At 38.1% G+C, this 14786-nt stretch overlaps 1 protein-coding gene across 1 annotated transcript in view; it reads left to right on the forward strand.

Annotated features, from left to right (window-relative positions):
- The window catches only part of PHLPP2 (PH domain and leucine rich repeat protein phosphatase 2), a 72112-nt gene that overhangs the window by 10710 nt on the left and 46616 nt on the right, over positions 1-14786 (forward strand). The window contains exon 3 of the mRNA XM_059043922.2: positions 7094-7227. Within this exon, the coding sequence (XP_058899905.1) occupies positions 7094-7227 (134 nt within the window). The remainder of the gene's footprint in view (positions 1-7093; positions 7228-14786) is intronic.

The following is a 14786-nucleotide window of genomic DNA, read 5'->3' on the forward strand; positions in this document are numbered from 1 at the left end:
AATAATTTTAATTGCTTATGCTTTTTGTAGATTATCTCACTTAATCCTCATAACAATCTTGTGAGGTAAATACTTTCCCCATTTTATAGATGAGGAAAATGAGTCTTAAAAGAGTTAATCATCTCACCTAGAATCACTCAGCTGGTAAGTGTCGAGCTGGAATTTGAACTCTGGCATTCTGACACCAGATCCCATATATTACCTCCCCCTTCCCTTGCCATGCTGACATTTTTTTTCCAGATCTTTTTCAAAATGAGTGTGTGTGTAATTTTTAAAAATTACATATTTGGATCCACACCATATATTCAATTTTATTTACTGCTTACTTCAATTAATTTCCTTGTGTCATTAAAAATTCCTTAAATACCAGTTTTAATAACTACAAAATATTCTATTTTATGCACATACTATAACTTGTTTAAAATTTGAGAAATTATATGCAGTAATGGTGTAGAGCTTGGATTCTGGATTGAGAGTGTGTGTGTTCAAATTGGCTCTGTTACTATGCAAGTTGCCTAATGCTTTGTCCTCAGTTTACTAATCTGTACAATGGAGGATGATAATATTTACATTATAGAGTTATCACGAGGATTAAATAGATTATACATGTTATGAAGATTAAATGAATTAATACTTGTAATGCTTCTTAAACTCAAATGTCCAGCTGGGGAGCTTGTTAAAATGCAGATTCTGATTCAGTGGCTCTGGGGTGGGGCCTGTGGGTCTATATTTCTATTAAGCTCCTAAGTGATGTGCTATGCTTTGAGGAGAAGGAAGTAAACTGCTTAAAATGTTGTCTGGACCTAGTAAGTGCTCAATAAGTGTTACCTATTTGGGTTGTTTCAAGTCATTCAACCCTTAGAAGTAGTGTGATGACTAAACCTTTGCCCATGACTCTTTACGTTGTTGATTTCCGTGAACTAGGTCCTAGAAATGGGATTACTGGCACTAAAATTACCCCATGTTTTTCCTAAATCATCCATGACTTCCTTCTTTCCTTACTCTTTTTAAATCATGGACTTGTCACTTGAATTTAACAGAGGGATTACTAGTTTATAGAATTGTAGCACTTGAAGGAACCTAAGAGAGATACCTACTAGCAGGGGTCTCCAACCCCTGGAACTGGGCCGCACTGCAGGAGGTGAGCAGTGAGCGAGCAAAGCTTCATCTGCCGCTCCCCATGGCTCGCATTACTGCCTGAACCCCCTCCCGCCGCCCCCCACCAGCCTCCGCGCCGGCCGCCGGTCTGTAGAAAAATTGTCTTCCATGAAACCTGCCCCTGGTGCCAAAAAGGCTGGGGACCGCTGCTTACTAGTAAAATGAACCCAACCTACCAGCCTCACCATCCACTGCCCTTTCCCTCCGGTGTGGGGGCAGGGCTTTTGGTTATCACCACTACGGGGGAGGGTTACCAGAGTCTAAGTTCAGCATTCAGGACAGGGAGCCTTAATGTCTTCAATGTGTGGGACCATCTTGTACAGCAAAGAATTGTCCTGCCTAAAAGGCCAGTAACTTCCCCATGGGAATCACTGAAACCATTTTCTTTCATTTTATGGATGTGAAACAGAGGCCTGGAGAGGTCAGGTGCTTTGAGCTCTCTTCTGCATACATTTTTTATCTACATTTAGAAAATAATATTGTTTCCCTAAAGGAGGCTAGGCTTTGTAAGGAAACCGACACAGGTTCAAACCGTGATGCCTCATGTACTAATTGTGTGACTCTCTGAACCTCATTTTTCTTATTTCCTAGTTGTGTAAGGTCTAAAGAGGTCAGGTCTAAAGCACATTCCTGCAGCTACCTGGTGTTAGTGCTCTCATTGCAACACAAGTATCCCGTCTCCCAGTCCAGCGCCCTTTATGTGATACTATTTGGTCTGTCTGTTTTATTGGATTGTTTAAGTGACAAATGACTCAGTAGGGAAGCTTCGTGTAATCATTGCCTTCTTTTTGAAAAGTTGTAAAAATATCACATGTAACAAAATGAAGTGCCCTTTGGCTCGTATTTTTACTTTTATTTTCAGTCATCAAAATGACTAAGATTTCTGTGGTTGATACACTATCTTTCAAGATAAGCTAAGAATCGATAAAATATATCTAACAGAAAATTATGCCCTCAGGATTTGGGATCCTGAGTTCCAATTCCTTTACTGTCACTGACTTGCTGGGTGACCTCTTAACAAGTCACTAAAGTTTTGTTTACAATATTTTGATATTGTAAAAGTGGAATGAAAAGTCCTGTTTCAGGATACAATACTGAGCTGATTAACCCTGAGGAAGGAAAAAGGAGATTATTTTTGTTTTGTGTTTCATATTTCTGTACTATTTTAAAGCTTTAAAAGAATGTGTTACACATTAAGTAATTTGTTTTTATTAAAACTTTGTTTTGTTTTTACATTTTAATACTTCTAAAATCAGTGTGTATCTTACAGGTGTTGGTAGGTCATAGTCTCACTGGCAGTGTTTTTTCTTTCTTAATGGTTATTACAATGCCATCTGGTTTACTGCAGTACAGTTCTGACACTAACCACGCAGAGTTTGCACAAACTTCCTTCACAAGTTAAAGGACATTACATCTGAAACTAGCACAATGTTGTTAATCAGCTATACTCCAATATAAAATAAAAATTAAAACAAACAAACAAAAAATAAGTTAAAGGGCCTGGTCTCCAACAAGACCACCCTAACTTTACACTCTGGTTGCACTTCTGGCCAACTGGATAAAAATTTAGGGGGCTCCCATGACCCCTTCAGGTTCAATAATTCACTAGAATGTCTCACAGAACACAAGAAAGCAATACTTAAGATTACAATTTTCATATAAAGGATACAAATCAGGACCAGGCAAATGAAGACAGACATAGGGCGAGGTCTGGGAGCATCTGCGTTACCCTCCCAGCACATTAGTGTGCTTATCCATTGGGAAGCTTCAGTACAGAGTTTTTATTGAGGTATTAGGGTTGGCTTGACTGATTTAATCATTGATCAGGTAAGTGCTTGAACTCAAATCTCCAGCCCTCCCCTCCCCCAAGGTCAGGCTCACTCCAAGCCCCAGCCCTCTCTTCATGTGGTTGGTCTTTCTGGTGACCAGCCCCCATCCTGAGTCAGCTCATTTCTTAGCATAAACTGAGGGGTGATCCAAGGGGCTCATGAATAGCTAAGACACTCCCATTACTCAGGAAACTCTGAGGATTTAGAATCTACCCCACAGGAGCCAGGGACTACAACAGTGATGCATAAAAATAGTGTATCTTTCAAATGATGATGTATTAGACTAATGACGCACAGTAATTTTAAAACATAACTTTTTATGTTTCTTGATGTAAGTTAACATATGAAGTGCTTTGAGCTCTCTTCTGCATACATTTTTTATCTACATTTAGAAAATAATATTGTTTCCCTAAAGGCTAGGCTTTGTAAGGAAACCAACACAGGTTCAAACCCTGGTGCCATATGTACTAATTGTGTGACTCTCTGAACCTCATTTTTCTTATTTCCTAGTTTTGTAAAATGTGAGATACTTCCCAGCATAGTGTCAGGTATGGGGTAAACATTCATCAAATGTATCTGTGTTGTTTGTATCATGATCTGTATTGTCATTCTTAAAATTTTGCAGATTTTACCTTTATAGATGGCCAGAGATTGAGTTTTAACCTGACTTTGATGTAGAGAATGCTGCTCTGCTTTGTTAGGGTCTTGGGTACAATATGTTAGGTTTCAATAATGTATACTTTTGCCTCCCACTATTAACTAGAATTCTTGTGAAATGATACCTGGAATGAAATGTACTCTTCTCTTACCTCTAACTTAACTGTGGGTGCTGTTCAGATTGGCTAAGAGCTACAAACACTGTTGATAGCATTACTGTATTGGTTGGCTGGTTTGGAGAAAAATAATCATATGCACATATATTCAGATTTACAAGGACTATTGTACCTCCTTGAAGCATTAGAAGCAAACTAAAACTGTTAACAATAGTCATATTGTCTCTTCTTAAAGCCTCAGTGGAAGTATTTCAAATGCTGAATGGAACCTTTCTTTGCTAACATACTCTCTCCTACACCTGTTTTGCAGTATATATATTTCCTTTGATTTGTGAGAGATTTAACACACAGCTAATTAGCAGCCTGTTAAACTTTTGGAACTTTGAAACACAAAATTGATCCGTAAGCATATTACAGCATTTCCCTCCCCCATACTCTACTCTCTTAAGCAGATGAGTTTAATGAGTAAATGGAATTAGTCCCTCGTTTTACTTGTTTTTGCAGTTCTTGAACTATTTCTTGTTTGATCATTTATGCTAAATTAATAAGAGCAGATGTTGAGATTCTCTTGATTTTTTTTTCCCCTCCCACCAGGGAGAATACTTTCTTTAGGTGGAAATATATAAAGAGGGTTTCCAAAATCTGCAGAGCCTTTTTAGACAAGGAAATTTGGTCAGGTAGAATATGTCAGAATTAGGATATTTCCATTTCTCCTGGTTTTCCAGAGAGAAATAGGAAAATTGAGTTAGTGAGCTTTAGCCTGAAAGTATTAATAATATTTCTTGGTCTTGAATATGTGATCATTATATGGAATTATATTTAAATACATTGAACTCTGTATCCAAAAATAATAGCAATGTTCAAGTAGAATTTGTATTATATTAACAAAGTGTCTTAAATACCTGAAAGAGCCCTGAGTTTTAAAAGACCCTAAACGTCATCTGGCCCAACTTGATTCTTAGAGGAGACTCTTCTAAAGTGTCCGTGACAGAGGGCTCTCTAGCTCTCTGTGAGCTATTTTGAGAGGTAGTCTGTTTCATTATTGGGCATCTCGAATCATTAAGGTTCTTCCTCATTTTTTAATCAAGTCTACCTGTGCAACTTCTCCTTAGTCCTAGTCCTATTCTTTGCAGCAATCTAGATAGAGTAAGTCTAATCCTTCTTGACTTTGGAAGGTAGGGAGAGCTCTTTATGCCCTTGGTCACCTTGTCTTCAAGTTAATCCTTCAGTCAGTCTTCCTGTTACATGGCTAATTGACCTGTCCAGGTTGTAGTTTATTAGAAGTCTCTCTTAAAATGCATCCTTCTTAGAAGAATTCTACCATTGTACTGGGAAAGTGCCTAATATTGTCACAGCCCTTTGTGGATTTTTATTTTATTTGGCTAGAGATTAATTGTAACTGATATTTTTATTCTGAAAAGTTTATTTTTCATTTCTATTAAATTCAATATTTATTGGTCTTTGTAGGCTTTTAGTTCTTTGGTCATTCCCCATGTAGTAGTTCTGAGCTGATGGAAACTGAAAGTCAGAACTAAACAGGAGGGGCCAGGTGTGGTTTTACTTTTATTTATATGTATTTATTTATTTATTTTAGAATTTTAAAAAAATGTTTATTTATTTGGCTGTGTAGGGTCTTAGTTGCGGCATGTGGGATCTAGTTCCCTGACCAGGGATCGAACCCTGGCCCCCTGCATTGGGTGCGTGGAGTCTTAGCCACTGGACCACCAGGGAAGTCCCTATTTTTATTTTTTACTTTCTGTACTCATCAATATGATTTCCATTCCTAAATTACCATTTTTTTACATTTGTTTATATTCCACTTTGTAGTATTCCCAATTCATGTTTTTTTAAATTAAAGCATATTGCCAACCAGTATTTTCTAGTTCTTTAACCACAAAACACAGAGTTCTTTTATATCTTTTTGCCATGATGGAAGGTTTATCGTGTTTCTTCTGATTAATACACGACTTAAGTTTTCTAAACAGAATCCTTTTAGGATATGAATAATGTTCTTCAAGATCTTTTAAACATACAGGCTTTTCTATACTTGTTTTTTGGTTGTTGTTTCAGATAGGGGAGACATTTTATTTTTATTCTAATTAAAATTTTATTCCATTCCTAAGAATTTTTTGAATAATGTCAGGACATTATTGAACACTACTACATGCCAAATAATTTGCTAAGCACTTTATGTACTATGTGATATCTTCTTGTAAGCAAATAAATAAATACTTCTAATAACAACTCTGTGAGTTAGGCACTACCCATTATACTGATGAGGAATTTAAGACAATGAGGTTAAATAACTTGTCTGGGGGCACACATGCAGTTGATAAGTGGCAGAAGTGAGACTCAAACCCAGGCAGTCTGACTTTTGGAGGTCATGCTCTTAGCTGCTATATTTATGACTCTTTGCTTTCTGATAAAAGAATTGTAAATGAGCCGCCTTAAGTCTGTGTGATTTTAAAATATGCAGAGTCACCAGAAGCCACAAGTGATTACTAACATTCTGGTTTTATCTAGCTTTCGGTCAGAATCATGTAATCTAATGATTTCTGGGGAATTACTGGGCAGTTCATTCCTAGTTTTTATGGAAAAGTCATCTGTGAAGCCAGAGGAAATATATAGGATATAGTCAGCAACCCAAAGTCTCCATTTATAATTGTGTTGCAGCTTATGTGAAATCAGTTATGGCCAGGTACAATCTTTTATATCTCATAATTTCAATTCGACGCCTTTAAGTTTGAACCAGAGGTTCTCAGAGGGCCCTCTGGGGGTCTCTGAGACTTTTTGAAGAGGTGCATGAGGTCAAAACTCTTTCATAATAATAACAAGGTATTAATTTTATTTTTCACCTTCAGTCTCGTAAGTATACAATGGAGTTTTCTAGAGGCTACATATCTGAGAATCTAGCTGTCTTCTATTAAACCATCTGTTAAAGGGATTTATAAGCTGTAAAACAATGCAAGTCTTCTCACTAAATTTTATTCTGAAAATACAGTTTTCAAAAAATTTGTTAACATGTAATGTGTTTATTGTTATTTTTAAATGAATAACTAAATATTTAGAAATTCTTAAGTTTAGTTTCTCATTCAGTAAATGTCAATAGATATACCCCGTGTAAACAAGAGCTCTTTGGGGGCCTCAAAAACAATAGAGGGATCCCGAGACCAAAAACTTTGAGCACCACTTGTTTAGATTAGTTATATCATGTGATATTAGAGAAAATCTTGATATAGAAGTAAAAATCTAGAGCATATTAAAAGATTTTAAAAATCAAATGAAGTGTGTTTATTACTTAACAAATATTTTTCTTTTGAATTGTGTAAGCAGGAGACTGGAACCTACTGAACGACCTCTTCAGATTGTTTATGATTACTTGTCCAGGCTGGGGTTTGATGACCCTGTGCGCATACAGGAGGAGGCGGCAAATCCTGACCTTGGCTGTATGCTTCGATTTTATGGTGGTAAGGATTTATCAGTGGCTGTGTGGATACATTAATGACTTTTAATTGATTATTTGTACCTCTGTCTGTCTTCAGCCTTTTAAAAATATTTTATCCAAAGCCATTTTTAAGCCAATTTAGTAATATAGTTAGAAAACGACAGCAAAAACAGCCTTCCCTTTTAATTTTGCTCTTTCTGTTCTGGTGTTTTGCTGACTTACAGAATTGTTACGTACTTTTGCCAGCATCTTGATCAAATCATAGCTTTAGTATCAGTTATATTTTCAAGTTCTTTATAAAGTCCATGAACTTCTGGATAGTTCGAGAATGTTGAGAAGTAGGTGGTTATTATCATATATGACTTAACATTTGATGAACACATCAGGTGTGTATATTGTTGAATTTAGTAAGCTTTAAATCTCGGATATTTTACATGCTCTTCTCTTTTGGTGCTTTTTTCCCCTATTGACTATTTTTCACCTGATCACTTTAGTCATAAAGTTAGACTTAAGGAAGTCAGAATATTTCTGAACATTACTCTCCAAATATACATCAATAACTAATAATACTACTGAGTACCATTTTTTGAGTGCTTACTGTGTGCTTTTATGCTTATGAATTACCCAGTTTACTCAGTATAGCCACCTTATGCTCTAGGAACTGTTGTCTCATTTTACAGAGACAGAGAAGTTAACTTGTTCAAGGTCATACAGCTAGTAAATAACAGAGCTCTTTAACACCTAACAGTTTTGAGTTAATATGAACCATTTATCAAACGGTTGAACTAGTAACTAAGTCATTAGTATATGTAGGCATAACCATTTACTAAGATTCCCTGCTCTCATTCCTCAAATTATTGATTTAATCTGAACTCATGTGACACATGTCACAAGCCAGTTTTATTGTTCAAAAAATATTTTATTTATAATTTTTCACCACACAATATTTTCTGACATGTTCCTGAAAAGTTGGTTTCGTTTTATTTTATTTCCATTCATTTATCTCCATTCATGGAGGGAGAATAGTTGCTAGGTTGATGTTAAATCTGAGGAAAATCTTTTAAGACTAATTTGAGGAACACAACCGATCTATTACTGTAAAGCTTGGGTAAAAAATAATAATAAATCTTTATGTGTAACATGCTCTTTATATGTGGATAGTAACATGCTCTTTATATGTGGTTGCACATAAGTTCTTCACTCCATGTTTTCATTCTGGGATGAAAATTGAGCCTTGAGATGCCAGCGAGTTCCTTTATAACCACTGAGATTGCATTTGAAGTCAGTTATAACACACAACAGTTGGCATGATTGCATTAATTTATTAATACCACCTGATAAATTGTAGCATGCCTAGGATCTTAATATTCCCTTAAGAGGATATTTCCAGTAAAGTCAAAAAGAGTACCAGTTCGTGGGGCTTCCCTGGTGGCACAGTGGTTAAGAATCCTCCTGGCAGTGCAGGGGACACGGGTTCGAGCCCTGGTCCTGGAAGATCCCACATGCCGCGGAGCAGCTAAGCCCGTGCACTGCAACTACTGAGGCTGCGCTCTAGAGCCCGTGAGCCACAACTACTGAAGCCCACACTCCTAGAGCCCGTGCTCTGCAACAAGAGAAGCCACCGCAATGAGAAGCCCGCGCACCACAAGGAAGAGTAGCCCCTGCTCGTGCAACTAGAGAAAGCCCATGTGCAGCAGCGAAGACCCAATGCAGCCAAAAATAAATAACTTAAAAAAAAAAGTACCAGTTCGTAGTACTTACTATATTTGGGTGGGGGGAGTCTTTAACAGAGAACATTTCCAAAAGTGAGCTCTTTTCATTCAGAGAAGCTAGTATAATTTGAGTGAGAAAATTACATTTGAGAAAGAGGTTTTTAAAGCGAGTTACTTTTAAAAATAGGCAATATATATATATATATATGGCACCAGAAATGATAGATAAGGGTATTTTCTGTTGGCTGTGTAACAAATTGCCTCAAAATTTAGTGACTTAGGACTTCCCTGGTGGCGTGGTGGTTAAGAATCTGCCTGCCAGTCCTGGGGACATGGGTTTAATCCCTGGTCTGGGAAGATCCCACATGTTGCAGAGCGGCTAAGCCTGTGCACCACAACTACTGAGACTGTTCTAGAGTCCACAAGACACAACTGCTAAGCCCACATGCTGCAACTACTGAAGCCCATGCGCCTAGAGCCCATGCTTCGCAACAGGAGAAGCCACCTCAGTGAGAAGCCCATGCACTGCAACGAGGAGTAGGCCCTGCTCGCTGCAACTAGAGAAGGCCCACGCACAGCAGTGGAGACCCAACGCAGCCAAAAAATTAAAAATTTAAAAAACTTAGTGACTTAAAATGATGTTAAATATTTATTTATTTATTTTTAATATTTATTTTTATTTTTTGGCTGCACCATGTGCAGCGTGTGGGCTCTTAGTTCTCTGACCAGGGATCAAACCCGCGCCTCCTGCAGTGGTAGCACAGTCTTAACCTCTGAACTGCCAAGGAAGTCCCAATATTAATATTTATTATATCATACAGTTTCTGTGGGTCAGAAATCTAGGAGGAATTAGCTGAATGGTTTGGGGTTGAGTCTCAGTGAGATAGTACTCATTATATTGGCTGAAGCTGCAGTCATCTAAAGGCTTGAGTGGGGCTGGAAAATTCACTTCTAACATGGCTCACTCATGTGGCTGTTGGTAGAAGGCCCCAGTTTCTCGCAGGAGATCTCAGTTGCTCGCTATGTGGACCCTTCTCTAGGGCTGCCTAAGCGTCTTCACGATGTGGCAGCTAGCTGCCCCCAGTGATGAGAAACACACACATGCACATGAGTTCATGCATGCATGTGCACGCAAACACACAACACACACACACATACATACACACAACACACAGAGGCTTCATTGTTTTTTATGACCTAGCCTCATAAGTCACCATCATTTTCACCACTTTCTGTTTATTAGAATTGAGTCGCCAAATACAGCCCACACTATATAGAGAAGGGAAATAGCCCTCACTTTTTTTTTTTTTTTTTTTTTTTTTAGGCCTCTCCTTTTGAAGAGAGGAGTTGTAAAGAATTTGAAGTATTCTTTTTGAAGCAAATAGCTTGGCAATCAGCTTTCAGTATTTCTTGCATAGAGTCTTTGGTGCGTTAGCTTAGAATATAGTGTTAATGAGGCCAGGGTCAGAGGGCCTAAGTTCAAACCGGTGTTTTGCTTTGTTTGCTGGATATGGAACGTCTCCAGTACTCCAGGGGCCATTGTGCAAATGCTAGTTATCAGTCTTGCTGGGGTGGGTGCTGGGGGAAAGTGAGTGGAGTGACTCAGTACAGATTCATGATATAAAAGCCTTGAAATAATGTATGTAACTAAAGATGAGTGGGTAGCATGATCTATCACAGAGATTAAGAGAGCCCATTAATCAATTCCTTATTATGTAAGAGGAAGTGGCATCTAGAAGGCGTGATGTGCTGGTGAAGTTGTAGTTCTGGGTTTGAATAGCTCAGGTAGCATAGCACCCAGCCTGAGCATTTCTTTCTGTCTGGTATTCTCTGTACACGTTGTTTGAGACGGTTTCATCCAAGGAGCATAAACACAAACAAAAGGAACCAGATACAAAAGAATTGCATATGTAGTATGTTTCCATTCATTTAAAGTTTGAAAACAGGCAAAACTCAGCCGTATTGTTTAGAGATGTGTGACTGTACCACTCCCTGTCCATCCAAAGCTGCTCTTTCCTTCTTCCATAATAAGACTTAGAGGTGGGCACATGACTGCCCAGCTACATCTCGTTTCTCAGTCTTTTGTGCAGTTTGGTGTGCACCTGTGGCAAAACTTTCTAAAGTGGTATGGAGTGGAATTGTCGTGTGCCACTTTTATACCTGGTTCCTAAAGCCTCCCATGCATACTTCTTGCTCTTCTCCTCTTCTGTAGGGTAGGAAGGCAGTCATCAAGAGCAATATTGAAGTCATGTGTTGAAAATGGCAGAGCCACCATCAGCTGGAGTTTCTCGACAGAGTTGACCCCCGATAACCCAGACTGCCCACCCTAGCAGAGAATTACATTTCTCTTGTGTTTGGGCCAGTATATTCTTTTTGTTACAGTAGTTAAAAATGCTATAACTAATACATGAGTAGCAAAAACATAAAACAAGGAAATGATTATTACAAACGTGAAGAGAATGGCTGACCTCTAGGGTAGAGGGAGGAAGTGATTCCTACAAGTAGAATTTTTGAGTTAATATAAATATATACTGATAGTGGTTATCTATTAAGCAGTGATATATAATGTGATAATTATGATGTAACAATCAATTTGGTATATACCTGTTGAGAATTTTCTAACTTTTATTCCTATCTAATGTGTATTTGCAGAAATATATTTTATTTACATAAATGCTGTCATTTGGTGTTGGTCTTCATGCTTTTTTTTCTCCCAACAGTGTTTTGGAGGTCTTTTCTTAGCTATCTTCTATATGCATTTCTTTATGTTGCATACTATTGGATGTCATGTATGTATTATAGTTTATATAACAATTTCCTTAGTGATGGACTATTACAAATAGCACTGTAGTAAAATTGCATCTTTGTGCAACTGTGTTTTTATTTTAAATTATGTAATCCGAATTTTTATTTTATTTATTTTTAAAAATTCATTTATTTTTGGCTGCATAGGGTCTTCGTTGCTGCGCACGGGCTTTCTCTAGTTGCGGTGAGCAGGGGCTACTCTTTGTTGCAGTGCGCAGGCTTCTCATTGCAGTGACTTCTCGTTGCGGAGCATGGGCTCTAGGCACGCGGGCTTCAGTAGTTGTGGCTTGCGGGCTCAGTCGTTGTGGCTTGCAGGCTCTAGAGCGCAGCCTCAGTAGTTTTGGTGCACGGGCTTTGTTGCTCCACGGCATGTGGGATCTTCCCAGACCAGGGCTCGAACCCATGTCCACTGCATTGGCAGGTGAATTCTTAACCACTGCGCCACCAGGGAAGTCCCTGCACCTGTGTTTCTTCAGAGTAAATCTCTAAACATGAAGTTATTGGGTCATAGGATATTTATTCTCATTTAAAATACTAATAGTTACTGCTGCAAAACAAATGTATATCCCATCAGTATATCAGAGTACCCCTTTGCTCACAATATTACCTTTTAATATTATTAGCATTTAAAACTTTTACTAATCTAATGGATTAAATGTTGGTCTCGTTGTTTTGATTTTGTTTACCTGATTACTAGTATGGTTGAATATTGTGTCATATTTACATTGATCTTTAAGTTTTCTTCTCCTTTGAATTAACCCTTGATATTTCTGTTGTTTATCCTTTTTCATATTGATGAGGAGGACTTTTGTATATATTCTGAATATACATCCTCTGTATACTGTATTTGTGACACATTTTGTTTCCAGCCTGTAACTTGTTTTGTAGTTTTGCCTATTGTTTTTTATTGTGCAGAAGTTTTATTTGATTAGATTTAGTCTTTTCCTTTAATACCTTTACATTCCTTCCCTATCCTAGGTCATAAACATACTCTATATTTTCTTCTAGTACTTTTACATTTTTAGAATGTGATATGAGGTAGGGATCTAACTTTACTTTTTTCTCTGTTGATAGCCAGTTGTCCCAACAATACTTATGAAATAGCTCATCCTTTTCCTGCTGATTTGAAGCATCACCTTTATTATTATTAAGTTCCTATACAGGCGGTGGTCTATTTTTGGACTTTGTCCTATTACATTGATGTCTATGTCTTATGCTAATAGCAATGCTATTTTTAATATACCTATATGATAGATTCTGATAGTCGATAAGGAAGTTCCCATTCACATTTCTTCTCTGAAAAATCAGGGAGATCTCTAGAATCAAAGAAATCTTTCTGAAGAAGTAGTATTTGGGTTGGTTCTTTAAAAATCGACAGAATTTCAATAATCAGAAAGGAAAAGGAGGACAGAGGTGGGGTATTAGGAATTTCAGTGCATGTTCTGTGAATCACACACACAGATAATTTGAGTCCAGATTGTTTTGGGCCGTGAGTGCAATATCAGGAGTTTAGCCTTCATTTGGCAGATGGTAGCAGGAAGTGTTGGGATCCAAGTGAGCCTGAGAAAGATGAATCTGGCACCAGAGTGAATAATAATTCAGGCGTGAATTAGTAGGGATCTGAACCAGGGAATGGGAAAGAATCATTCGTATAGAGACTTTTTGAAGGAATAGTCAGTAAGTGTTGATGGTTGATTGAAAAAAGGAGTTGAGGAAGAGAACCTAAGAGGCAAAGCTGGCTCTGAGGTTTTGAGGCTGGGTGTCTTTGGGAGACTGACAGGACTTGAGTTGTGAGAAGGATCTGGTTTGCAGGGATGGTGATGACTTGGTTTCAGGCATGTTTAATTGTAAGTGGTGGTAGACATCCAGTTGGAGATGTCTGGCAGGTAGTTGGAAGTATGAAACTAGGAGCTTTGGAAATACAAATCTGGGAGTCAGGTACATGGGAGTGTTAAATCCGTGAAAGTTGTTAAGATTATCTTGAAAATAATACTTAAACATAGCAAAAGAAGGAGGATTAAGGCAGAACTTTCATTATAACAACTAGCATTTGTTTGATACCCTTACTATGTGCTGAGCATGTACTAAGGTGCTGAGCACTCTGTGTACCTTTTCTCATTTAATCCTTACAACCATGTAGGTAGATATTATTACTCTGGAGAGGTCTTAACTGGTTCTAAATCTCTTGTTTTAAAAAAATGAATGAATTAATTTTTGGCTGAGTTGGGTCTTTGTGGCTGCCTGCAGGCTTTCTCTAGTTGTGGCAAGCAGGGACTACTCTTTGTTGCAGTGCACGGGCTTCTCACTGTGGTGGCTTCTCTTGTTGCGGAGCACGGGCTCTAGGTGCGCGGGCTTCTTTAGTTGTGGCTCGCGGGCTCTGGAGTGCAGGCTTGGTAGTTGTGGCACACAGACTTAGTTGCTCTGCGGCATGTGGGATCTTCCTGGACCAGGGCTTGAACCCGTGTCCCCTGCATTGGCAGGCGGATTCTTAACCACTGTGCAACCAGGGAAACCCTAAATCTCATCTTCTTAACCTCTAAGGTACTCTACCATATAGTTGATGGAGAAACAGTTTAGAAGAATAAGAGGGATCCATAAAATGTGAGAACTGGGAAAGACTCTAGGGATCATCTAATCCAACTCCTTGGTCTTAAACTTGGGAAACTAAGGCCTAAAAGTATGGAACTTGTTCAGGGTCACGAAACCAAATTGTGGGATTGCTTAGCCACCACTGCTTCACAAGATTTTCTACTGAAATACTTCACATCACAGAGTGTGTTCTTGTGTTGGGTGGGGGGGTGGCTATTGCGAGTTTGAAATTTGTTTTGAGGTTTCCTGTTTTACTCTAAATGTAAGTAAATGTTTCATTTTTACCCCAAAATATATCAGCCAGTATTTATTTATTTGTCCGTTTAACTTTTTATTTTGAACTAGCTTTAGATTTTCAGAGCAGTTGGAATGATAGAGCTCCTGCACACACTTTATACAGTCATTTCAGCCTTTGTTCCTGTATAAATAGTGCTTCCTCTTTCTCTGGCTTCTTTAAAGATTTTTCCTTTGTCTT

This window comes from Kogia breviceps, chromosome 18 (assembly GCF_026419965.1).
Source record: "Kogia breviceps isolate mKogBre1 chromosome 18, mKogBre1 haplotype 1, whole genome shotgun sequence".
Classification (NCBI taxonomy): domain Eukaryota; kingdom Metazoa; phylum Chordata; class Mammalia; order Artiodactyla; family Physeteridae; genus Kogia; species Kogia breviceps.